Source organism: Lepidochelys olivacea (assembly GCF_965140295.1).
Source record: "Lepidochelys olivacea isolate rLepOli2 genome assembly, chromosome: 2".
Lineage (NCBI taxonomy): Eukaryota > Metazoa > Chordata > Testudines > Cheloniidae > Lepidochelys > Lepidochelys olivacea.
In genome coordinates this window covers 1,357,119-1,382,183 of record NC_140412.1, presented here as the reverse complement: position 1 = coordinate 1,382,183, position 25,065 = coordinate 1,357,119, and the positions used below count along the sequence as shown (strand labels likewise).

The window sequence follows — 25,065 nt, the reverse complement described above, 5'->3', positions numbered from 1 at the left end:
CCAACATCACACAGTGTTACACAAGGTCTGGATCCGGGGAGCAGAGCTGCTTGGTCCCATAGCAAATGCCCCATGAAATGTCCCTGCACAGGGAAGTCGGCACATTGGGGCAAGCGCTGGAAATGTCAGGGGTTGCGTAGGGCTGTGTCACAGCGTCCCCGGGCGATGCTCTGGAACTGCTCCCTACAAAGCCAGGCAGGACTCTGGGGAAGTCTCCTCTCTGGGAGCAGCCTGTCTGCAGGACACACAGCTCACCCGGCTTCCCCCTTCCTGAGTCTGACCTCGGAGCATTCAGCCTCCTCTGCCCCTCTGTGCGCTTCCCCCAGTGAGTCCGCTCAGGCGGGGTCCTGGGGAAGCCGTAGGGTCCTGCCCCCCAACTCCGCAGTCAGATGTGACTCTCAGCCAGCCAGGAAAACAAAAGGTTTATTAGACGACAGGAACATGGTCTAGAACAGAAGCTTGTAGATACAGAAAACAGGACCCCTCAGCCAGACCCATTCTGGGGGGCAGTGAGCCAGACAACCACGTCTGCCCTTCACGCCATGTCCCCAGCTAGCCCCCAAACTGCCTCACCCTCCAGCCCCTCCTCCTCTGGGCTTTGTCCCTTTCCCGGGCCAGGAGGTCACCTGATCCCTTTGTTCTCCAACCCTTTACCTCTCACCTTGCAGGGGGGAAGGGCCCAGGCCATCAGTTGCCAGCAGACAGAGTGTCGGCCATTAATATACCCTGGCCTTTTGCTCTGCAACAATTAAACCCCTTTTCCCACCACCTAGAGACTTACGAAATGCCTAGAGGAAACTGAGGCACCCCTACAGTATTCAGAGGAAACATTAAGAACAGTCCCACTTGGTCACAGGCTGGCACGTAACTTCCATGCCCTGAACGGGCACTGCTACGTGCCCCTGTGACCCTGGGCTCCCAGCCGTATGCGATTGAGAGCCTTGGCCGGCTCAGCCACGCTGCTCTCGACAGGCCGGTGCGTTTGGACTGGCCCAGGCTCTGGCTCCCTTTCGCCCCTCTCCCCAGCAGCAGCGATTGATCCAGGTCCGCGGGACTTTATCGACTTTCACTCACTGCTCACGGCTGAGCTCCCAGTTAGGGTCCACGTGTAGGAACAATTATCACCACAGGTCCCTGCACCTGCCGCAGCACCCCTGTACCCCCTGCAAAGCTCCCCACATCCCTGTAGACCCCAGTGCCCCGTACCCCCAGCACACCCATATCCACCCACATCCCTGTACACCCCAGTACCCCTGTACCCTCATACTCACCTGCAGAGCTCCCCACATCCCTGTACCCCCAGCACCCCCTGTGCCTCCCAGCAACTCCATACCCACCTGTGGAGCTTCCCCCCCTGCACCCCGTGCTGCCTGCAGAGCTGGGGGGCAGGGGAAGGAGCTAGGGAAACTATAGGGTGTGAAGAGTTAGCAGCTTTATGAGGGACCCGAAGCCGCCATGGCTGGGGTGAGGAACCAGAGACTGCCTGGAAACACTGAACAAGGAGCTGCACAGTGAGGGTCAGCGACACCCCCACCCCACAGCTCCCGGAGCCCCGCCCCCTGCCCTGCAGCCCCGCCCCCAGCTCTGAGACCCCCGGAGCCCCGCCCCCCGGCCTGCAGCCCCGCCCCCAGCTCTGAGCCCCGCCCCCCGGCCTGCAGCCCCGCCCCCAGCTCTGAGCCCCGCCCCCCAGCCTGCAGCCCCGCCCCCAGCTCTGAGCCCCGCCCCCCGGCAGTGCACTCTGGGTGCGACCGGCCCGTCCTGGCGTCTTCGCGGGAGCCGGGGTGGCGGCCCCGCGGTCAGGTAGCGCCGGGGGGGCGGGCAGGAGTTAGGGGGCGGGGCTGGGGGCGGGGCCGGGCAGAGGCTGCGCGGCGTCCCCCCCCCGCCCACTTTCACTTTCGTTTCTGGCCTGCCTGGGTCCGAGCCGGGGTCCGCCGCGGTGGGGCGGGGGTGAGTTTGGGGGGCCCTCCGGTGCCCTGGGCCGGCCGGGGGCCGTGGGGGGGCCCTGCCCCGGTGTCGGGAGGGGCCGGCCGGGGGCCGTGGGGGGGGCCCTGCCCCGGTGTCGGGAGGGGCCGGCCGGGGGCCGTGGGGGGGGCCCTGCCCCGGTGTCGGGGGGGGGGGCCGGCCGGGGGCCGTGGGGGGGGCCCTGCCCCGGTGTCGGGGGGGGGGGCCGGCCGGGGGCCGTGGGGGGGGCCCTGCCCCGGTGTCGGGGGGGGGGGCCGGCCGGGGGCCGTGGGGGGGGCCCTGCCCCGGTGTCGGGGGGGGGGCCGGCCGGGGGCCGTGGGGGGGGCCCTGCCCCGGTGTCGGGGGGGGGGGCCGGCCGGGGGCCGTGGGGGGGGCCCTGCCCCGGTGTCGGGGGGGGGGCCGGCCGGGGGCCGTGGGGGGGGCCCTGCCCCGGTGTCGGGGGGGGGGGCCGGCCGGGGGCCGTGGGGGGGGCCCTGCCCCGGTGTCGGGGGGGGGGGCCGGCCGGGGGCCGTGGGGGGGGCCCTGCCCCGGTGTCGGGGGGGGGGGGCCGGCCGGGGGCCGTGGGGGGGGCCCTGCCCCGGTGTCGGGGGGGGGGGGCCGGCCGGGGGCCGTGGGGGGGGCCCTGCCCCGGTGTCGGGGGGGGGGCCGGCCGGGGGCCGTGGGGGGGGCCCTGCTCCGGTGTCGGGGGGGGCCGGCTGGGGGCCGTGGGGGGGCCCTGCCCCGGTGTCGGGGGGGCTGGCCGTGTCTCTGGCACCCATGGGGGTGGGGCGCTGGGCGCAGCGCTGCCCTGGCTGAGCGGCGGGTGTCCGTGCAGGATGGCGGAGGCGGTGCGGGCGCTGGAGGTGCTGGGCGTCCCCCCGGACGTGGAGGAGGAGCTGCTGGTGCTGTATTTCGAGAACAGGCGCCGCTCGGGGGGCGGCCCCGTGCTGGACTGCAGGCGCCAGGGCAGCCGCGCCGTCCTGACCTTCGAGAGCCCCGAGGGTGAGTGTGGGGCACACGGGCACCGAGCAGGGACACGCGTGCGGGCCTGGGGGCTTAGCCCCCCTCCCTCGGGCCCCTCCTGGGCTGGGAGCACCCACACCACAGCTGGGGGTGGGGGCAGCTCCCTGGCCTGGCCCGGCCCGAGCTGGCGGGGCAGTGCCGGGGGGGCTCTGGAGGAGCGGAGCCGCTGGTGTGTGGGATGGGGCAGCCCCTCCTCGCTGTGCAGGGCAGCGGGGCTCACGGTGTCTGTCTCTCCCTCCCAGATGCACAGAGGGTCCTTGCCAAGCCCAGCCACACCCTGCAGGACATTGGGCTGGCAGTTCGCCCAGCGGCCCCACAGGATTATGGGAAGGTTCTTCTCCGGGGCCTGAACCCCCAAACCGACGGCAGCGTCCTGGAGCTCTACGTGGAGTATGTGCTGAACTGCGAGAGTGGGCGCTATACCATCCACCGCAGCCCAGCCGGGGACCAAGCCCTGGTGCAGCTGCCAGAGCCGCTCGGTGACTCAGGTAGGGGCTGGCCCCCAGCTGGGGCTGACGGGGGGAGGCAGTGGCCGGAGGAGCCTGCCTGGAGGCCACACCTCATTTCTTGGGGTCTACAGGAGGCAGCAGGTGTGGGGGAGGCTCCAGGGGCCATCGTGGAGTTTGGAGAGCAGCTAAAGATGTAGATTAACAACCAGATGGTTTGCTTGTCTGTCAGAAGCCAGAAATCGGGCCTGCTGGGTCCGCAGGGGACCCATCAGCAAAGCCCAGTGATTTCTTTGCTCAGTGCTCACCGCAGAGCATGTTGGGAAGGTTTCTGCCCCTGATCTCCTCTCCCCTTTGCCTGGTCTGCACCTAAAACTGAAATCGACCTAGCTTCGTTGCTCAGGGCTGTGGGAAATCTCCTGCCCTCTGTGTCATTAGCTGACCTACCCCCATACACCCAGCTAGGTCAATGGAAGAATTCCCTGGCTGTGCTGGAGCAGTGCCGCTGTAGTGTAGACACGCCCCTGTAACGGAGGTCAGGCGCTCTCATAGATCGGGGTGTCAGGAGGGGTGCTGGAGCAAACTGAGACTCTAAGGAGCAGTAAGCCACTAGCCCCGCTGGTCCAGTCAAGAACTGGGAAAGAGTTTAAGTCTGAAGTAGCTGAGCTTCTGTCAAAATTATATAATCTCACTCAAACCAGCTGCTGTTCCAGAGGTGTGGTACTTATTCTTTTAAAAGGCTCTAGGAGAGATTCAGGGTGTTCGAGACCAGTAAGCCCTACCTTAAAATTAGAGTCACAGAACCCCGGGAAGTTCAATATGTGACAGGGTCTCGCCAGCGCAGGTGCTGCGAATGGGAAGAGCAGCTCACTGGGCTCTTAGAGTTCTTCGGCTGTTTCAGTCAAGAGGCAACTAAAGGAGAATGCAGATGATGACATACTTGTATTTGGACTTTCGAAAGGCCTTAGCCAAGGTCCTGCACAAGAGGCTGCTGGAGAAGCTGAGTCGTCATGGAGCGAGAGGCGAACTATGCTCATGAATCGGAACCTAGCTAGGAGACAGAAAGCAAAGCCTGGGGATTCAGCAATCCCATGGCCAAAAGTGACCACTGTGGTCATCTAGTCCGATCTCCACTCCAGACATCTGCCTCCACAGAAGCTAAACGATCCATTTGGATCATGGCCTAAGGTTCATGGCAGGAGTCTTAAGGCTCATAACATAATAAAATGTAACATCCTGAGTGGGCAGCGGGAACACCGCAGCAGCCCACCATGGTAGCATTTAATTTCAGAAAGGGGGACTACCCAGAAAGGAGGAGGTTAGTTAAACAGAAATTAAAGGGTACAGCACCAAAAGTGAAATCCCTGCAAGCTGCTTGGAAACTTTTTAAAGACACCATAACAGAGGCTCAACTTAAATCTATACCCCAAATTAAAAACCACAAAGAACCAAAAAAGTGCTGTGTTACTTTGTTGTTTAGCCATGAGAGGCCAAAAGGCATCCTTTTAAAAAGCGGAAGTTTAATCCTATTGGGAAAAATAGAGAGGAGCATAAACTCTGGCAAGCGAAGTGTAAAAATATAATTAGGAGGGCCAAAAAAGAACTTGAAAAACTTTTTGAGTCTTTGGCTAGCTGTAACAGCAAAAATTTTAAGAACGTTAGAAGCAGGAAGCCTGCTAAACAGCCAGTGGGGCCACTGGACAATCGAGATGCTAAAGGAGCACTCAAGGGGGATAAGGCCACTGCAGAGAAACTAAATGAATTCATAAGAATGGCCATACTGGGTCAGACTAAAGGTTCATCTAGCCCAGGGGTGGCTAATCTGAGCCTGAGCGACAGGTAGAATTTACCAATGTACATTGCCAAAGAGTCACAGTAATATGTCAGCTCCCCCCACTCCCAGCGCCTCCCACCCACCGGCAGCCCCACTGATCAGCACCTCTCCCTCCCTCCCCGCATCTCCCAAGCAGCTGTTTCGTGGTGTGCAGGAAGCTGGGGGAGGGGAGGAGCGAGGGCATGGCAGGCTCAGGGGAGGCGGTGGGAAGGGGTGGAGTGGGGGCAGGGCCTGTGGCAGAGCCAGGGGTTGAGCAGTGAGCAACCCCCCCCCCCCCCCCCCGGCACATTGGAAAGTTGCTGTCTGTGGCTCCCGCCCCGTAGTCGGTGCCTACACAAGAAGCCGCATATTAATTTCTGAAGAGGCGCATGTGGCTCCGGAGCCACAGGTTGGCCACCCCTGATCTAGCCCAGTCTCCTGTCTGCCGACAGTGGCCAATGCCAGGTGCCCCATAGGGAATGAACAGACCAGGGAATCATCGAGAGATCCCTCCGCTGCCGCCCACTCCCAACCTCTGGCAAACAGAGTTTAGGGACACCATCCCTGCTCATCCTGGCTAATAGCCATTGATGGACCTGTCCTCCTTCGTCGGGAGATATGACTGAGGTCTGTAAAATTCTTGTTTTCTGTGCTTTTTTTTCTTAAATTGTCCTTCTCATCCTTTATCTTGTTGTTTCATCAAGTTGCTCAGGGAGTTATCCCATGCTGGTTTTGATCACAGCTATCTTGTCCCCATTGATAGGTGCCAGAGTAGCAGCCGTGTTAGTCTGTATCCGCAAAAAGAACAGGAGGACTTGTGGCACCTTAGAGACTAACCCATTTATTTGAGCATGAGCTTTCATGAGCTACAGCTCACTTCATTGGATGCATTCAGTGGAAAATACAGTGGGGAGATTTATATACATAGAGAACATGAAACAATGGGTGTTACCTTACACACTGTAATGAGAGTGATCAGGTAAGGTGAGCTATTACCAGCAGAAGGCGGGGGGAAGGGAACCTCTTGTAGTGATAATCAAGGTGGGCCATTTCCAGCAGTTGACAAGAACATCTGAGGAACAGTGCAGGGGAGGGAGGGGAATAAATATGGGGAAATAGTTTTACTTTGTGCAATGACCCATCCACTCCCAGTCTTTATTCAAGCCTAAGTTAATTGTATCCAGTTTGCAAATTAACTCCAATTCAGCAGTCTCTCGTTGGAGTCAGTTTCTGAAGTTTTTTTGTTGAAGAATTGCCACTTTTAGGTCTGTAATCGAGTGACCAAAGAGATTGAAGTGTTCTCCCACTGGTTTTTGAATGTTATAATTCTTGACGTGAAACTAGACAAGCCATTTACAACACACACTTTGCTTCTCTACAAAAGAAAAAGGACACTAAAACTATCCAAACTACTACATGCCACAAGGGGCCACAACAGTGGTTCCCTTAAACCACCCAGCAATATTGTTAATTTATCCAACTACCGTCTTAGCCTAGCAGAAGAATCTCTCCGATCTCGGGGCATCTCCTTCTGCCCCTCCACCCCCATGAACATGATACAGTTCTGTGGTGACCTGGAATCCTATTTTCGACGTCTCCGACTCAAGGAATATTTCCCACACACCTCTGAACAACATAATAACCCACAGAGACCTTCCTACCAACACTACAAAAAGACAGGTTTCAGAGTAACAGCCATGTTAGTCTGTATTTCCAAAAAGAAAAGGAGTACTTGTGGCACCTTAGAGACTAACCAATTTATTTGAGCATAAGCTTTCGTGAGCTGTAGCTCACGAAAGCTTATGCTCAAATAAAATGGTTAGTCTCTAAGGTGCCACAAGTACTCCTTTTCTTACTACAAAAAGAAGGATTCTGGGTGGACTCCTCCCGAAGGTCGAAAAAAAGACTGGACTTCTACATGGAGTGCTTCCGCCGACGTGCACGGGCTGAAATTGTGGAAAAGCAGCATCACTTGCCCCCTAACCTCAGCCGTACAGAACACAATGTCATCCACAGCCTCAGAAACAACTGACATCATAATCAAAAAGGCTGACAAAGGAGGTGCTGTAGTCGTCATGAATAGGTCGGAATATGAACAAGAGGCTGCTCGGCAGCTCTCCAATACCACTTTCTACAAGCCATTACCCTCTGATCCCACTGAGGGTTTCCAAAAGAAACTACAGCATTTGCTCAAGAAACGCCCTGAAAAAGCAGAAGAACAAATCCCCACAGACACACCCCTGGGATCCCGACCTGGGGTATTCTATCTGCTACCCAAGATCCATAAACCTGGAAATCCTGGACGTCCCATCGTCTCAGGCATTGGCACCCTGACAGCAGGATTGTCTGGCTATGTAGACTCCCTCCTCAGGCCCTACGCTACCAGCACTCCCAGCTATCTTTGAGACACCACTGGCTTCCTGAGGAAACTACAGTCCATCGGTGATCTTCCTGATAACACCATCCTGGCCACTATGGATGTAGAAGCCCTCTGCACCAACATTCCACACAAAGATGGACTACAAGCCGTCAGGATTCTATAAGTTTTTAAGGTCAGGCTTGACAAAGCCCTGGCTGGGATGATTTAATTGGGGATTGGTCCTGCTTTGAGCAGGGGGTTGGACTAGATGACCTCCTGAGGTCCCTGATGTGACGAAGTGGGACTCTTCTTAATGTTTCCTCTGAATAGTGTGGGGGTGCCTCAGTTTCCCCTAGGCAGTTCTTAAGTATCTAGGTGGTGGGGTAAGGGTGTATGATCATTGCAGAGCCCTAGAGGGCCGGTGTGTGCAGGAGTCTGGACACAGAGAATGGCCGACACCCTGTTTCCTGGCAACTGATGGCCTGGGCCCTCCCCCCCTGCGAGGTGAGAGCTAAAGGGTTGGAGAACAAAGGAATCAGGTGACCACCTGGCCCGGGAAAGGAACAAAGCCCAGAGGAGGAGGGGCTGGAGGGAGTTTCAGTTTGGGGCTGGCTGGGACATGGAGTGAAGTGCAGACGTGGTCGTCTGGCTCACTGCCCCCCAAAATGGACCCAGCTGAGGGGTCCCGTTCTCTGCACCTGCAAGCTCTGTTTTAGACCATGTTCCTGTCGTCTAATAAACCTTCTGTTTTACTGGCTGGCTGAGAGTCCCGTCTGACTGCGAAGTTGGGGTGCAGGACCCTCTGGCTTCCCCAGGAGCCCCACCTGAGTGGAATCACTGGGGGGAAGCGCACGGAGGGGCAGAGGATGCTGAATGCTCCGAGGTCAGACCCAGGAAGGTGGAAGCTGTGTGAGCTGTGTGTCCTGAAGACAGGCTGCTCCCAGAAAGGCGACTACCCCAGAGTCCTGACTGGCTTCATGGGGAGCAGTTCCAGAGCATCGCCCAGGGACTCCGTGACACCTTCCAACCCTGATATTCTATGATTCTGAGGAACAGTCTCCCCGATAATATCACGGCAAACCTGGTGGCTGAACTTTGTGACTTTGTCCTCACCCATAACTATTTCACATTTGGGGACAATGTATACCTTCAGATCAGCGGCACTGCTATGGGTACCCGCAGGGCCCCACAGTATGCCAACGTTTTTATGGCTGACTTAGAACAACGCTTCCTCAGCTCTCGTCCCCTAACGCCCCTATTCTACTTGCGCTACATTGATGACATCTTCATCATCTGGACCCATGGAAAAGAAGCCCTTGAGGAATTCCACCATGATTTCAACAATTTCCATCCCACCATCAACCTCAGCCTGGTCCAGTCCACACAAGAGATCCACTTCCTGGACACTACGGTGCTAATAAACGATGGTCACATAAACACCACCCTATACCGGAAACCTACTGACCTCTATTCCTACCTACATGCCTCCAGCTTTCACCCAGACCACACCACACGATCCATCATCTACAGCCAAGCTCTACAATACAACCGCATTTGCTCCCACCCCTCAGACAGAGACAAACACCTACAAGATCTCTATCAAGTATTCTTACAACTATAATACCCACCTGCTGAAGTGAAGAAACAGATTGACAGAGCCAGAAGTTACCTACCACAGGACAGGCCCAACAAAGAAAATAACAGAACGCCACTAGCCATCACCTTCAGCCCCCAACTAAAACCTCTCCAACGCATCATCAAGGATCTACAACCTATCCTGAAGGACGACCCATCACTCTCACAGATCTTGGCAGACAGGCCAGTCCTTGCTTACAGACAGCCACCCAACCTGAAGCAAATACTCACCAGCAACCACACACCAGAACCACTAACCCAGGAACCTATCCTTGCAACAAAGCCTGTTGCCAACTGTGCCCACATATCTATTCAGGGGACACCATCATAGGACCTAATCACATCAGCCACACTATCAGAGGCTCGTTCACCTGCACATCCATCAATGTGATAGATGCCATCATGTGCCAGCAATGCCCCTCTGCCATGTACATTGGTCAAACTGGACAGTCTCTACGTAAAAGAATAAACGGACACAAATCAGACATCAAGAATTATAACATTCAAAAACTAGTCGGAGAACACTTCAGTCTCTTTGGTCACTCGAAAAACAGACTCCAACGAGAGACTGCTGAATTGGAATTAATTTGCAAACTGGATACAATTAACTTAGGCTTGAATAAAGACTGGGAGTGGATGGGTCATTACACAAAGTGAAACTGTTTCCCCATGTTTATTCCTCCCCCAACCCGCATTGTTCCTGACATGTTCTTGTCAACTGCTGAAATGGCCCGCCTTGATTATCACTACAAAAGGTTCCCTCCCCTGCCCCCCAATAGCTCACCTTATCTGATCACTCTGGTTACAGTGTGTATGGTAACACCCATTGTTTCATGTTCTCCGTGTATATAAATCTCCCCACCTTATTTTCCACTGAATGCATCAGAGGAAGTGAGCTGTAGTTCACGAAAGCTTATGCTCAAATAAATTTGTTAGTCTCTAAGGTGCCACAAGTCCTCCTTTTTCTTTTTATTGATAAGTGCCTATCTCATCTTTAGAGTCGTCAATCTGCCCTCCTCTGACATTTCAATAGGGGCGTGTTCCAGCCTCCTGGCGCCCTCGTGTCTGTCTCCGGTGCTCCCTAAAATATCTGGTTCAGCAATGGCCATCACACTTACCTCGTAACACACATTCCTCATTCACGCACAAAACAGAATTGATTTGCACAGAACATTTTGAATAGGAACATCAAGTTGCAATGCCAAAGAAAACAATCATGGCATTCTTTTACTTATTTAGAAATACTAAAGCTACAACAAAGGTCTGTTACTTCCTTGAAATCAGTCCAGACACACAAATTTTGGCTGATGCATCTCTACCAATGGTGTATCAGGCTATTCCTTTCTGCTGTTCAAAAAGGGTGGCTGGCCGGATATGGTCAAATCATACATCAATCATTTAATACATGCTACATTATGGTCTCATTATTCTTTACCCTTCATTCTAAATCGTACAAAATACAAACATAAAATTCTACTGCTACACTCTCATGGATCAGTAACTGGTTAAAAGATAGGAAACAAAGGGTAGGAATAAATGGTCAGTTTTCAGAATGGAGAGAGGTAAATAGTGGTGTCCCCAAGGGGCCTGTTCTGGGCCCCAGTCCTATTCAACATATTCGTAAATGATCTGGAAAAAGGGATAAACAGTGAGGTGGAAAAATTTTCAGATGATACAAAACTACTCAAGATAGTTAAGTCCCAGGTAGACTATGAAGAGTTACAAGGGGATCTCACAAAACTGGGTGATTGAGCAACAAAATGGCAGATGAAATTCAGTGTTGATAAATGCAAAGTAGTGCACATTGGAAAATATAATCCCAACTATACATACAAAATGATGGGGTCTAAATTAGCTGTTACCCTTCAAGAAAGATCTCTGAGTCATTGTGGAGAGTTCTCTGGAAACATCCACTCAGTGTGCAGCAGCAGTCAAAAAAAGCAAACAGTGTTGGGAATCATTAAGAAAGGGATAGATAAGAAGACAGAAAATATCCTATTGATTCTCTATAAATCCATGGTATGCCCACACCTTGAATATCTCAAACCAGATATCTCAAACAAGATATATTGTAATTGGAAAAAGTACAAACAAGGGCAACAAAAATGATGAGGGGGATGGAATGGCTTCCATATGCAGAGAGATTAAAAAGACTGGGATTTTCCAGCTTGGAAAACAGATGACAGAGGTCTGTAGAATCATGATTGGTGTGGAGAAAATAAATAAGGAAGTGTTATTTACTCCTCATAACACACGAACTAGGCGTCACCCAATGAAATTAACAGGCAGCAGGTTTAAAACAAAAGGAAGTATTTTTTTCACACAACGCACTGTCAACCTGTGGAACTCCTTGCCGGAGGATGTTGTGAAGGCCAAGACTATAACAGGATTCAAAAAAGAACTAAAGTTCATGGAGGATAGGTCCATCGATGGCTATTTTGGTCAATTTTGCTGTCATAGAATTTTTAAAATAGTAAACTTCATGATTCCAGCTATTTAAATCTGAAATTTCACGGTGTTGTAACTGTAGGGGTCCTGACCCAAAAGGGGCTCGTGGAGGGATCACAAGGTTATTGTAAGGAGGTCGTGATATTGCCACGTTTACTTCAGCGCTGCTGCTGATGGTGGCTCTTCGGAGCTGGGCAGTGGGAAAGCGGCAGCTGCTGGCTGGAAGCCCACCTCTGAAGGCAGCAGCGCAGAAGGGAGGGTGGCCTGGTTTGGTGCTGCCACCCTGACTTTGCTGCTGCTGCTGCTGGCAGGGTGCTGCCTTCAGAGATGGGTGCCCGGCCAGCAGCCGCTGCTCTCAGGCCGCCCAGCGCTGAAGGGAGCGCAGAAATAAGGACGGCGATATCGCAACCCCCCCCCCATGATAACCTTGTGGACCCCCTACCAGACTCTCTCTTGGGTTTGGACTCCCAGTTGGAGAAACACTGGTCTCCCCCATGAAATCTGTATAGTACAGGGTAAAAGTACAAAAAAGACCACATTTCACGGGGAGACCAGATTTCAGAGTATGTGATGCGTGTTTCATGGCTGTGAATCTGGTAGGGCCTTAGCTGTTAGCCGGGACGGGCAGGGCTGGTGTCTCTAACCTCTGTCTGCCAGAAGCCGAGAATGGGCGACAGGATGGATGACTTGATGATTCCCTGTTCTGTTCATTCCTTCTGGGGCACTGGGCATTGGCCACTGTTGGCAGACAGATACTGGGCTAGAGAGACCTTTGGTCTGACCCAGTCTGGCCGTTCTTACGTTTAGGTTCCTAGGTGTTTCATACGTTTTATTGGATCTGGTCAGGAGTTCTCAGTCAATGACTTTCCATTGTTAAAATTCACTTTCCACAAAATCATTTTCTGTTGGAAACTGGTTCCCAGCTCTGCGGCTCCCCCTCTCCTCAGAAGCTCGGGCTTCCTCGCTGTGGGGCGGCCGGCCACTGGCCTGCCCAGAGCCAGGGCTCTCTGGTATTGCAGGCAGTGCAGAGAGACTCTGAAACATGTTGAAAACTCCAGTGGAAATGTCCTTTTGACTTGTTCCGAAGCAAACTGGGGCGTTCCTGCTCCACGGAAAGCTCCAGCTTTGGGCTGTTCTAACTTTTTTGCCGGTTGTGGGAGTTCCCGAGGAAGAGGATTCGGGTTTCCAGCCAGCTCTACAAACTGGGGGCGAGCAGGGTGGTGGCGCAACCTAGCGAGCCAAGTCCATGGACAAGCAGGATCCCCACTTGGGACAGTTCAGGCTGGAGGGGAGGTTCAGCGTCTGGCCCTGGGGTTTAAGCCCATCACTGCCTGCTAGCCTGCAGGCTGATTCCTAACTAGGGGGGCAGCTTGTCTCCCATCTGCACCTGCGGCGTTCTCGCACCTTCTTCTGCGGCACCTGGGGCTGCCGCTTCAGAGGCAGGAGCCCAGGCGAGCTGGACCTTGGCTCTGACCCTCTCTGCCTGTCCTCGGTTCACCCACCCCAGGCAAATGGCTTAGAAACTAAAGAGGTGACGGGAGCGACCCCTTCCCAGCACTGTTGGCTCCTGCGTGTCTGGCCATCACCTGACCGAGCTAGGGAGAGGGCTAGTCTCTGTCACTGTGCTCCCCTGCTCCTTCGATCGCTCTGGGGAAGCCCGGGATGGGCACCTGCTGCTGGCTGGAGTCTGCCCTCTCCAGGCGCTGGGTGGCTTGGTCCCTCCTGGCTCGGGAGTGCCTGGTGCTCGCAGTGTCTGGGAAGCAGGTGGCAGAAGTGGGAGCTTGCAGCATCTCTGAGCTCTGCTCATGGCCAGGCTTAGCCATCGTGACCAGGCGTTCTTGATCTCAGAAAGTAAGTGGGGTGACCTGGAGCCTGGCCCCGCAGGCCCTCCCTCCAGCAGATGCCCCCAGGAGCCCTGAGGGGGCTCTCTCCCCGCTCTGCCCTTGCCAGTTCTGTGATGTGGTGCTGGGTGGGGGTGTCTCTTTCGCTCTGCCCTGGGCAGGGCTGTGGGGCAGGGGTGGGGATCTCTTCCCCTCTGCCCTGGGCTGGGCTGGGCTGGGAGGATCTCTTCCCCTCTGCCCTGGGCCGGGCCGGGCTGGGCTGGGAGGATCTCTTCCCCTCTGCCCTGGGCCGGCGGTGGGGGGATCTCTTCCCCTCTGCCCTGGGCTGGGCTGGGCTGGCGGTGGCAGGCTCTTTGTGTTGGCAGAGCTCCTGGCCGTGGAGGAACGCGTGCGCCGGCGGCTGCTGGACGGGGCGCCGCTGGCCGTGGAGTGGGTGCAGCAGACAGACAGCGTGCTGGTGTGGAGCCGGGGCACCGGGCTGAGCGGGGATCTGCTGGAGCTCTACTTTGAGAACAAGCGGAGCGGCGGGGGCAGCGTGCAGGCCGTGAGGGTGCTGGCAGGGGGCAGGGCGGCCGTCGTCTCCTTCCAGGACCGGGCAGGTGCGTGGGGCTGGGGCAGGGCGGGATCCGCGCTCAGCTGTCCGCTGGGGCTCCGGGGCTGGAGGGCTCCTGGAGGCTGGTCCAGTCGGGCCGTGGAGGGGGGCGTCTGCTGTGAATGTGGGCGGGTGCCTCCAGCCTGGCACTGGCTCCTGGCCCAGCTCACACAGACCCTTCAGTGCTGCAGGCAGAGAGGCAGGAGATTGCTGCTGCGGGTCCGGAGCCCCCCGCAGGGGCAGGGTCCGGGTCCGGAGCCCCCCGCAGGGGCAGGGGCAGGGTCCAGAGCCGGGTCTGGCTGAGGTTGTTGGGGCAGTCTGGGTGTGTCCTCCCGGGGCGGTCTGGGTGTGTCTGTCTTCCCAGGCAGCTCTCAACCCCACGTGCCCGTTTTGCTGCCCTGCAGCTGTGCAGCGGGTGCTGGAGAAGCCCCACAGGCTTCAGGAGAGCGACCTGGACCTCTGCCCCTACTACGACTTCCTGGAGCCCCCCGACCGCCCCCCGGAGGAGGGAGCCGAGGCCCCTCCAGGGGAGGACGGGCCCCCGGCCATCTGCGTGAGCCTTGAGGACGCCGCGAAGCGGCAGCTGCTGGAGTCCAGCGGGGCCCTGCCGGAGCTGCAGGCTGTCTTCCCGGAGCTGAAGCTGCGGCTGGAGGAGAGCGGGGCCTGGATCTCGGGCGGGGACGAAGCCCGGCGGCAGCAGCTGCAGGAGCGGCTCCTGGGCACCCTGCAGGGGATGGGCCAGGAGCTCCTGCCGCTCCCGGCCCAGACCCTCTGCTTCCTGCAGCGCGGCGACGTGCGGGACGAGGTGGAGCAGCTGCTGGGCAGCCAGGGCTTGCCGGCCTGCTGCGCGCCCAGCGGGAGCGCGCTGAGCGTCACGGCGCTGAGCCCTGCGGCCGCCCGCCAGGCCGCCGCCTCGCTGAGCGCGGCCCTGAGCCCCTTCTGCCTGGCCGTGTCGGCACAGCACCTGCCTGCCCTGGCCTCGCCCCGCTGGGAGCAGCTCCTGGCCTCGCTGCGCTGCTGCTCCGTGCGCCTGGCCCCGGGCGGCGAGCTCCTGCAGGCCCTGACGCTGCGCGGCCTGGAGCAGGAGAACAGGGAGAAGCTGCAGGGCTTCCTGCAGGACGCCGCGCTGGGCGAGAGCCTGGTGCCCATGGAGCCGGGGATGCTACGCTACCTGCAGCTGCGCTACCAGGAGCTGCTGGCCGGCATCGCCGAGGTCACGCTCCTGCCGCTGGAGGGCACCGACGTCGCCGGCTTCAGGGTGAGCGGCCGGCCGCCCCGGCAGTGCCGGCCATGGGCGGCGGGGCGGGATGGCCCCGGGCCCCCACGGCTGTTTCTGGGCAGCCTGCGGGCCGTTGCCCCATGGCCCCCGGCGGCTCGTTTAGGGCCATGCAGCCTGGGGGGAGGGCAGGTCTCGTGGGTCACGCCAGCACTGCATTCTGGGAGCTGTAGTCCGCACCAAGCTGGATTGAAAGGGGTGGAGGTTGCAGCCAGCTTCACTCACCGTGACCCTTGGCATGTTCCCCCCCCAACACCCCACAGGGGAGCTGGCACTGCATGTCGTCCCCCCCACCCCCAACACCCCCCGGGGGGGAGCTGACGCTGCACGTGTTGTCCCCCTCCCACGCCCTGCGGGCGCGGAGTAGGGATGGTGCTGCACCCCTCCCAGCACCCCCGGGTGCAGAGTCTACCAGTGCCTCACGCCATCTCTTTTCTTGCAGCTGAGCGGGGAGGCGGGCGCGTGCCGGGCAGCGGCAGAGTTCCTGCAGAGCCTGCTGGGCACCATCAGCTCCCAGCCGGTGACCCTGCGGCACCCCGGCATCGCTCGCTTCCTGCTGGACGAGCGGGGCCAGAGCATCCTCCGGGAGCTGGAGAGCCGCTTCCAGTGCGTGATTGGGCTGGAGCAGGTCCACTGGAGCCCCCCGTATACACAGGTACGGCCATGGCTCCTGGGGCGGGGCTCCGGCTGGGACCCAGAATGAGCACAGCCGGGGCCTTGCTCCTCCCCCCTGCCTGCCAGGCTCAGTGCGGGCCCACTGGGACAGGGCGGGCAGCCACCGGCAGGTGGGTGAGCTGGGCAGTGGGTCTGGAGAGGGGCGTGCAGCCGTGGGGGTGGTGCAGGTCTCGGGGAGCCTGCAGGCAGGGGCAGCCGGATGAGGGCGGGTAGAGAGCTGGGGCGGGGGGCTGGTCTGGGCAGAGGCCGTTGGCGGTTGGGTGCTGGCAGGGAGCCGGGTCCCTGGCTGGTGTCTGCAGCACTGACATCTGCCCTGCCTGCCTGTCTCAGCAGGACCTGGAGCTGCCCGAGGAGCCCGTTCCTCTGAGCTGCCGCCGAGACTCCCTGCCCACCGCCCAGCTGCTCACACGGCTGGAGCCGCCCGACGGCACCACCACTGACTGGGGCACCACCAACCTAGGTAGGCCCACTCCCGTGGACTCGGACCCGTGCCTGGGGGAGGGCTCGGGCTGGAACCCAGCGCGTGGGCAGGCGAGCAGCCCTCCCCCTGCTGGAGCCCTGGGTAAAGGGCAGACCTTCCTGGCTCTGTGCGGCTGGGGTGGGTTAGCAGTGGTCAGGGGTCCCATCCTGCAGCCCCCGCCCCCCTTGGGGGCGCTCTCAGGGCCAGGGTGGCAGCACCATTCGCCTGCGCTTGCCGTGTGAGCCCCGGCACCGTTGTGGTGGCTGGCAGCTTGTCGCCGCCTCTCTGGGCCAGGCAGCCGGCCCCAGGGCCCGCCTCGCAGTGTGGAACCCGGCTCTGGCCCCCCTGCCGGCAGCATGGCTGGGCCCTGGGCACCGGCCGCGGCGGGAGGAGTTGTCGTTCGGACTCCCCGACCCGTCCACCCTGGCAAATCTTCCCCTTGCTCGGCTGTGCAGAGTGGGTCCGGGGCAGAGGCTAGGCCTCCCCTCCCCCAGCACCTGGGCTGCCCCGAGGCCTGGGCGCTGCCTGTCTGACCTGCTGTTGCCCCACAGAGGAGATCAAGGGCCTGCTGGCCGCCCTGGAGCCCGGAGAAGCGGCGGAGGCTCCTCAGCTGGCCGCCCCTACTGCCGGGGAGGCCCCGGGCTCGGCGGCGAGCAGCCCCGAGGAGGATCTGTACACCGTGGGGGAGCCTGGCGCTGCTGAGGGGCGGGAGGAGGCGGGGCGTGGCGGGGAGCGGAGGGGTCTGGCAGACGGCGGCGAGGAGGAGGAGGCGGCGGGCTGCGGCCCCGAGGCCGCCGTCCAGTCGGAGGGCAGCGTGGAGGAGGAGGCGCAGCTGCTGCTGGCCATCCAGCAGTCCATGGACAGCCAGCGCTGGGAGGAGGATGAGCTGCAGCGCGCCACAGAGCTGTCCCTGCGCTCCTACGAGCGGGAGCGGCACCAGGCCTCGGCGGAGCCCCCGCCTGACCGCGGCCTGCAGGCCGCCCTGCAGGAGTCCCTGGAGGAGGCGCTGTGCGTGGCCGGCTCGGCTCGGCTCACCATCTACTCGGCCTACGAGCGGGACGTGAGCGCGCTGCCGGGGCAGCTGGAGCAGGCTCTGCGGGCGCAGCGGGGCCAGGAGACGGTGGTGAGCGAGGGCCTGCGGGCCCTGCCCTCGCGCTGCCGCGGGCCCCTGGCCCAGCTGCAGCGCCAGCATGCCGTGCACATCTCCCTGCAGGACGCCGTGGCCACGGTGCACGGCTTTGCCGACTACACGGCCCGCGCTGCCCGCCACCTCACCCGGCTCCTCCCCCGCCTGCTGCAGGCCCAGCGCCCGCTCGGGGAGCCGGCCGCGTGCTGGGTGCGCTGGGAGCCCCCCGGCGTCGCCGCCCCCTACTCCTCAGAGGCCAGCGCCCTGCTGGAACAGGCCTGGCGCCAGCGCCAGACGCGGCTGGAGGTGCTCTTTGACGGCAGGCCCTTCGCCATCGACTTTGAGCGCATGGAGGAGTACGACATCGGCAGTGCCCGCACCCTGGCCATCTCGCGCACCGAGCCTCCGGCCCCGGAGAACGGCCGCCCCACAGGTGCGTGCTCCCAGCCCCGCTGCTGCAGCCTCCGGCCATGGGGGGCTCGGCACTGTCCCGCGGGGCCCGCCCCGGGTAGTTCTCCGGCCTGTCGTGCAGGCAGTCAGACCAGCCAGGCCTTGGCAGCTGGTGGGTCCCATGGGGTGGAGTCAGGGTTCCAGGCAGGTTGTCCAGTCTGAGCTCCCCTTCTCGCACCCCACCCCTACCCCCTGCATGCTAGCCCAGCGCCCGGAATGAGAGCAGAGACTCTCACGCCGGCTGGGCCCCCTGTGGGCTGGGCCATGGGTAGCAAACGCCGAGGGGCACCAGTGCCCAAGGCCCCACGGTGGCAGGGGAAGGACGAGGTGAGAGACCCCCAGGTAATTCTGGCAAGGGACCCACTCACTGCAGGGGAAGGCGATCCCTCTCCCCACCCCACCCCAGGTCCCTGCCAGTCTGAGCTGGGGAAATTCCCTCCCAGCCCCACACAAGCCGTCAGTCAGCCCCTGGGCATGTGAGTGAGAACCAGCCAGCCAAGCGCCTGCAGGCTGCTCGCAGCCCTGGCCCGGCCCAGCCAATGTCCCAGCTCTAGCTGGGGCCACCCCTGACCTTCGGAGGACAGAGCTGATACAACCCAGAGTATCAGGGGGAGGGAACCAGACCCCCTGAGGAACATGAGACAAACTGGAGTGAGCCCTTCCCCCTACCAGCACAACCACCCCTTGTCTCGTCTGGTCCCATCGGTTACATTCTCCAGCTGTTTGCCCCACAATCTCCCCCCTCGAATGCTCAGAAACCTTCTGATTTCCGGCCGGAATTTGTTCCTGGCCCGTTTCTTCCCATTTGTTCTTGTGCCAACGTTGTCCTTTAGCTTCATCAGCTCTTTGCCCTGCTTAGCTTTTCCCTGATGTATTTATACAGAGCAATCCGCTCCCTGCTTCAGCCTGGCCAGACAAGCCAACGTCTGCTCCCATCAGACTGGCCCTCCATGCCTCTGCTAATCCACATAGCTCCTCTCTGCACCTGGTCCAGCTGGAGCGCACCATTCCTGAGCTTGGGGTCCAGAACAGTGCAGTGTCCAACCCGCGTCTCCTCCGGGCCTCGCTCCATGGCAGTAACACTGTTGCTCTGTCTCTTGTCTAGAAAGTCCTTGCCTGCTACATCCCTGGCCTACTTTTCCCTGTTTCACAGCCCATCACGCTGGTGGCTCGTAGCCATCCTGTGCTCAGCCCCCAGCCCAGGTCTCTCCTCTGTCACCGCCAGCTGACAGGCCCCCGGCCTGGAGAAGACATTTTTATCATTAGACCCTAAATGCCTGCCTTTGCGCTTTGTACTATTGAATTTCATCCTATTCCGGTCGCTCCGGATCTTCCTGGAAACTTCCGATCTCCCTCTGCCCCCCAGATTGACCAGGCCTCCCGGCTTCCCATCGGCCCATTTCATTCGCACGCTCCTGCTGCTGAAGGAGACTGGGCCCCAGGCCGATCCTGGAGACGCTCCCCAGGTCACCTCCCTGCGGGGCGATAGTTCATCTTGCAGCACAAGCCTTCGGCCAGGTCCTCCCCACCGTACCGGGCTGCCACTGAGCCCCAGCTTCCCGAATGTAACTCGCTTTCCTGTGCCAAAGGCTGCCCTGAAATCCCAGTGTATCGGGTCTGCCGTATTCCTTCCCTGAGCAAAGAACGGAGTTGTTCCGAGGGGAACAGCTGAGTCCGGCCTGGGCTGCCTTGGTAAGCCCAGCTGCATTACGGCCTCTTTCCCACGGACCTGCAGGAATTTCATTCTGCTTTCCTCCCCCGTTGATTCTAAAGCCTTGTGTGCTCCCAAGGGCAGACTAACGGGTCTGTGTTTGCCCGGGTCGCTTTGTGTCCCTTTCTTAAATACCTGCACGACATCAGCCGTTCTCCAGGCACATGGTCCCATCCCCACTAGCTGGATTTCTTACCACACCTTGCTCCCGGACTCGCAGCCTCCTGTGCCGGTTCTCTCGGTCCTCTGGGACAGCCATGACCCAGTGCCCCGGAGCTGAGCGCATTTAAACCCTGCAAAATTTTCTTCCACCACAGCGGTCGGAGTTTCCTTTTGTGCCGCCATCCAGCCTCATGCGCATGGTCCCTGTTGTTGTCCGGATTGAAAACCCAGCCATGATGTTCGTGCCTAGAGTGTCTTTAATCTCCTTCCCAGCCCCACCGCAGGTGGCCCAGCCTCATCCTTCCTTATTCCTTTATTATTGAGGGGACTAAAAAACCCTCTTATTGTGTGTGAATGTCCTTGGCAAGAGCTAATTCAGCTTCACTTCCAGCAGTCCTCTCTTTATCCCTGCTCTTCCCAACCCCCACAATGTACCTTTCCTTGCTGATTGACCCCCTTTTTCACTCCCCAGGGACTCTTTGCTGACTCCCAACAACTGTGTGAGGTGGGCCTGGAGCCCTTCCCTACAAGCTTCTTCCCATTACTGGGAATGCCAGTTGCAGATGATTTTGTAGAGTGATTGGAAGAAATTCCAAGCTGTCTCTTCATTTATTTCCTTGGGCTCTTCAGTCCAGCCGACTTCGCTAATAAACTCCCTTCGTTTCCCATAGGCTGTCTTTCGGAAATCGAAAACCAGAGTTGACGGCCTGGTTTTGATTCAGTTTAAATTAAATGGAAAGATCTTCAGCACATGACCACTCGATCTGAGGTTCATTTTCTGTGACCAGCTCTTCTGTAATGCCCTTGCTACTTACCAAAATGGAGTGCAAAATTGCATCACCTCTTGTTGGTTCAGTGACTATTTGATGTAGAAATCTGTCATCTATCACATCCAGGAGTAAGTGGGACCTACCAGTGTTAAGAACATAAGAACGGCCAGACTGGATCAGACCCATGGTCCATCTAGCCCAGGGTCCGGTCCCTGGCAGAGGCCAGTGCGAGATGCTTCAGGGGGAATGAACAGAACAGAACAATTGTTGAGTGAGCCATCCACTGTCATCCAGTCCCAATTTGTCAGAGGTTTCGGGACACCCAGAGCAAGGGGTTGTATCTCAGGTCCATCAATGGCTATTAGCCAGGATGCTCAATTGTCCAGGAACCTATCTAGTTCTTTTTTGAATCCAATTATATTTTGGCCTTCGCCACATCTCCTGGCAGAGAGTGCCACAGGTTGACTGTGTGTTGTGTGACAAAATACTTCCTGTTGGTTGGTTGGTTTGTTTGTGTTACTAGCATTTATCCTCCAGTTTATATCTGTGAAGTTAGTCCTTCCTTGTGAGACAATTCCCAAGAGTGTTTCTCTCTAATGATATTAACGAGATCTCTGTCCATACCAAGGGCTGATCCTGGGGGTCTATAGCAGATCTCTAACACTGTCCCCCACGGAACCCCACAATCCCCCTTCTCCCAAAGTGATTTGGACCCAAACAGCCTCAGTTTTGTCCACACTGCCATTTCGTCTTCCTTTACAGCTCCGTTGCTGTGCAATGCTACTCCATCGGCCTTTCTTTCTTCTCTCCGAAACAGCCCAGGTCCACCCCTGAGCGCGATCCCACCGTGGTTCTGTAATTCCCAGTGTGATCGCCTGCATCCGTGGTTCCAGAGCCTCCGTTGTATTGCCCAGCCTCCTTGCATTTGTGTACAAGCATCTCAGCTGTGTCCCTTGGTCCTCGCCCAGTTTCCGAGGCAGATTAAGTAGGGCCCTTTCACTCACGGGAACGCCTGCCTGCTGCTGCTCCAGTCAGCGGGGCCTCTGTTCTCGTCCCCGTACTCGCACCTCCGTGAGCTGAGTTTCCTCCTCCTGCACTAAAGTCAGGCATGGAGATCTCACAGGTCTGTCCCAGCCTCCTCCCCTCACTGCGGAACTGGAAGCCCTTCTCCTCAGTTGTGGAGCAGCCCCTCTGCGCACCCTGAGCCTTTGGGGCCATGTCGGCTCTGTCAGCCTCGCTGGCCTCATGCGTGCAGAAGTCTCTGGAGTTTATTTGGTGGCTCAGAGACTGTTTTCTTCTTGTAAAGGTAAAGAGGGGGGTGGCCCTTTGATGAAGGGGCGGCCACCCTGCAAAGGCCGAGAACCCTGGGCTAGATTGTAATGGTCCCTTCTGCACTCTGTGGGTGACCCCAATGCATCGCTAGGGGGCGCTGTGCTGCAGGCAGTGGGGTGGGGGTCGACGTGGGGAGCTCTCCCCTCTCCGTCCGTGCTGGCCCTGTTACCCCAGCGTGAGGCTAGGGGGCGCTGTGCTGCGGGGTGCAGGTGCTCAGTGGGGGGCGCTCTCCCCTCAGTCAGTGCTGATCCCAGTGCCCCAGCGTGAGGCTAGGGGGCGCTGTGCTGCAGCGTGCGGGGCGCTGACCCGATGCAGTGCAGGGGGGTGGGTCTGGTATCCACCTGCTGAGTGATGTCCTGTCCCCTCCCACCCCCACAGCCACCGAAGAGAAGGGCCCCGCCCTGGACCTGGACGAGGCGGTGAAGCTGGTGCCGCTGGGCCAGGGCTCGGAGGAGTTCCGCGACACTGTGCGTCGGTTCTACGACACGCTGGAGGACTTCCACAACAAGATTCGCATTGTGAAGGTATCCGGGGGGCAGCGCAGACGGGCCGATTGCTCTGCCCGCCCCAAGGCCACGGCTGCGCTGGGGGCTGGCTGTCGGATTTCGTTTGCCCATGTCCCAGCGTGCAGCACAAGGAGTGGGTGGGAGAACATTTATTCCGCGTATTGATGGGACACTGCTGCAGCCTCGTCCCCACTGGTCACCAGACAGGTGGGTGGGTGCTGGGGTTCGCCCGTCTCGCACAGGCCCCAGGCAGGCTGTGGCATGGACAGTTCCAGACCAACTAAGATGGACCCTCTCAGCCAAGCACAGTTACCCTGTGGGACTCCCTGCCACTTGATGCTGGTGCAGTCTCATTCCGAAAGGATGGGCCATGCCTGGGACCCTGCTCCCTGTGGGCCTGTGTGCGCCCCCTGCTGGCTGCACCAGTGAAGCAGCCTGGTATCCCAGCACTCCCTGGCTGTTCTAGGCTGCCAGAAGGGGTGTTCCCCAGTCTCACCACTGCTCTGGGAGTCTGGGGCAGGGCCTGCCTGAGCCTGGGCGTGAGCTGGTACCACCCCCCACCCAGACTCCTCAGGAGCTGTCCCAGTAGGGACGCCTGTCCCTCCCCGCGGCAAAGGGGCCTGGTCTGGCTGGGCCTGGCTGACCCGTGTCCCTGCGGCAGGTGGAGAAGCTGATCCACCCGCTGCTGTACAAGCAGTACCAGCTGAAGAAGGCCTGCATGGAGAAGGCGTGCGGCCACGAGGCCGTGGAGCGCCTCCTCTTCCACGGCACCACGGAGGAAGCCAGCCGGGAGATCTGCCAGCACGGCTTCAACCGCAGCTTCTGCGGCAAGAACGGTGAGCAGGCAGGGGCGGGAGCAGCACAGGGAGGGGCCAGGCGCGTGTGGAACTCGGGGGCTCCAAGACCTTCTGTGTCCAAGAGGGAACTGATGTTTCTGGAATCGGCTCTGCCTGGCAGAGTCCGTCCCTGCTCCAGCCCTGGACACTTCTCCCAGAGTGGGGCATAGAACCCAGGAGTCCTGGCTCCCAGCCCCCCCGCTCTAACCACTAGACCCCACTCCCCTCCCAGAGCTGGGGTCAGAACCCAGGAGTCCTGGCTCCCAGCCCCCCCCCCCCCGCTCTAACCACTAGACCCCACTCCCCTCCCAGAGCTGGGGTCAGAACCCAGGAGTCCTGGCTCCCAGGGCCGGCTTGTCCTGCTGCAGGTGGCAGCTGGCCCCCTATCCAGGCTCTTCTGTGGGTGCTGCAGCCCGGAGCCTGCTGTGCTAACCCTCTGCCTCCCTGCTCTGCAGCCACGCTCTATGGGCACGGGGTGTACTTCGCGGTGAATGCCGTGTTGTCGGTGCAGGAGCAGTACTCTCCACGCAGCGCCGACGGCAACAAGTACGTCTTCGTGGCCATGACCCTGACTGGGGACTACACGGCGGGCAGCCAGGACATGCGGGCACCACCCCTCAAGGAGGCAGCCGAGGCCCCGCTGCGCTATGACAGCGTGGTCGACAACCCCAAGAAGCCGGCCATCTTCGTCATCTTCAATGACACGCAGGCCTATCCGCAGTACCTCATCACCTGCCAGCTCTCCAAGCCTCCGGCGCCCCACTGAGCCGCTGGGCGCAGGCCGGGCTGGGTCCCAGCCCTCTGCGGGGGTTACCCTGCTCCAGCTCACACCCTGCCTTCATGCCCCTCTCCGCTGCTCTGTACCTGCGGCTCCCCTGCCCTGGGCCTTCCCTGTACCAGCCTGGCTGGGAGTGGAGAAGGGGCCTGGTACTGGGCTCCATGGCCGAGCTGTGCCCTGTGGAGAGGCCAGGGATCATCCTCTGCCCCGTGAGCAACTCTGGAGCTGCATGGCCTTGGCAGTCCACCAGGGAGCTGGGCTGCTCTGGGTCCCCAGGCTCCGTTGCATGGCAGGGCCCCCTCAAACTGGAGCTAAGGGGCATCCCATTCCCAGCTCTCGGACATTGCCCGCCGTATGGCGCCCAAGGGCTGGTGCCACGGCTCTGTCGGGGGGCGGGACCAGGAGCGTGAACCTCACAAGTCATGGAGAGCACTGGAACCCAGACATGGAATAAAGACGGCAACCTGAGCCTCTCCCTCTGCGTCCCTGGGCTCTAGGCGGCTGGGGGGGGTCCCTCCTTGGAGCAACTGTAAGGCCGGCTCTGTGTGCTGTGTGGCTCCCCTGCTTGGGGATAAGAGCCTACTGCTACCACTGCCTGGAGTCGCACGGGGGGTGAGGCTGTGCGGGGGCAGTGCCATGGCTGACCGCTCGTAACTGATCTGGAAAAAGGGGTAAATAGGTGCCAAAATTTGCAGAAGACACAATTACTCACACTAGTTAAGTCCTAAGCAGACTGAAGAGTTACAAGGGAAGCTCACAAAACTGGGTGACTAGGCAACCAAATGGCAGATGAAATTCAATGGTGATAAATGCCAAGTAATGCACATGGGAAAACATATAATCCTACCTCTACATGTACAATGATGGGGTCTAAATTAGCTGTTC

At 59.2% G+C, this 25,065-nt stretch overlaps 1 protein-coding gene across 3 annotated transcripts; it reads left to right on the top strand.

The window, feature by feature from the left end:
- Positions 1 to 1,722: 1,722 nt before the first annotated feature.
- Positions 1,723 to 24,653, top strand: PARP10 (poly(ADP-ribose) polymerase family member 10). 3 transcript variants are annotated; one of them, XM_084619039.1, is made up of 11 exons: positions 1,723 to 1,800; positions 2,777 to 2,943; positions 3,207 to 3,452; positions 13,872 to 14,105; positions 14,503 to 15,356; positions 15,817 to 16,029; positions 16,383 to 16,509; positions 17,061 to 18,068; positions 22,439 to 22,584; positions 23,228 to 23,402; positions 23,858 to 24,653. In XM_084619039.1, the coding sequence occupies exons 2-11, from the start codon at positions 2,778 to 2,780 to the stop codon at positions 24,166 to 24,168; spliced, it is 3,480 nt and encodes a 1,159-aa protein (XP_084475165.1). In that variant the 5' UTR covers positions 1,723 to 1,800; position 2,777; the 3' UTR covers positions 24,169 to 24,653. The 3 variants fall into 3 exon arrangements, with proteins under 3 accessions (XP_084475165.1, XP_084475163.1, XP_084475164.1); XM_084619037.1 differs by having other exon boundaries at positions 16,380 to 16,509; XM_084619038.1 differs by lacking the exon at positions 1,723 to 1,800 and adding an exon at positions 1,888 to 1,947 and having other exon boundaries at positions 16,380 to 16,509.
- Positions 24,654 to 25,065: the final 412 nt, after the last annotated feature.

Bases quoted from the DNA above. Each gene is read 5' to 3' on its own strand.
- PARP10 (XM_084619037.1), top strand. From the start codon at position 2,778: ATGGCGGAGGCGGTGCGGGCGCTGGAGGTGCTGGGCGTCCCCCCGGAC. The intron at 14,106-14,502 runs GTGCGTGGGGCT...GCTGCCCTGCAG, and splicing joins CTCCTTCCAGGACCGGGCAG to CTGTGCAGCGGGTGCTGGAG. The intron at 16,510-17,060 runs GTAGGCCCACTC...GTTGCCCCACAG, and splicing joins CTGGGGCACCACCAACCTAG to AGGAGATCAAGGGCCTGCTG.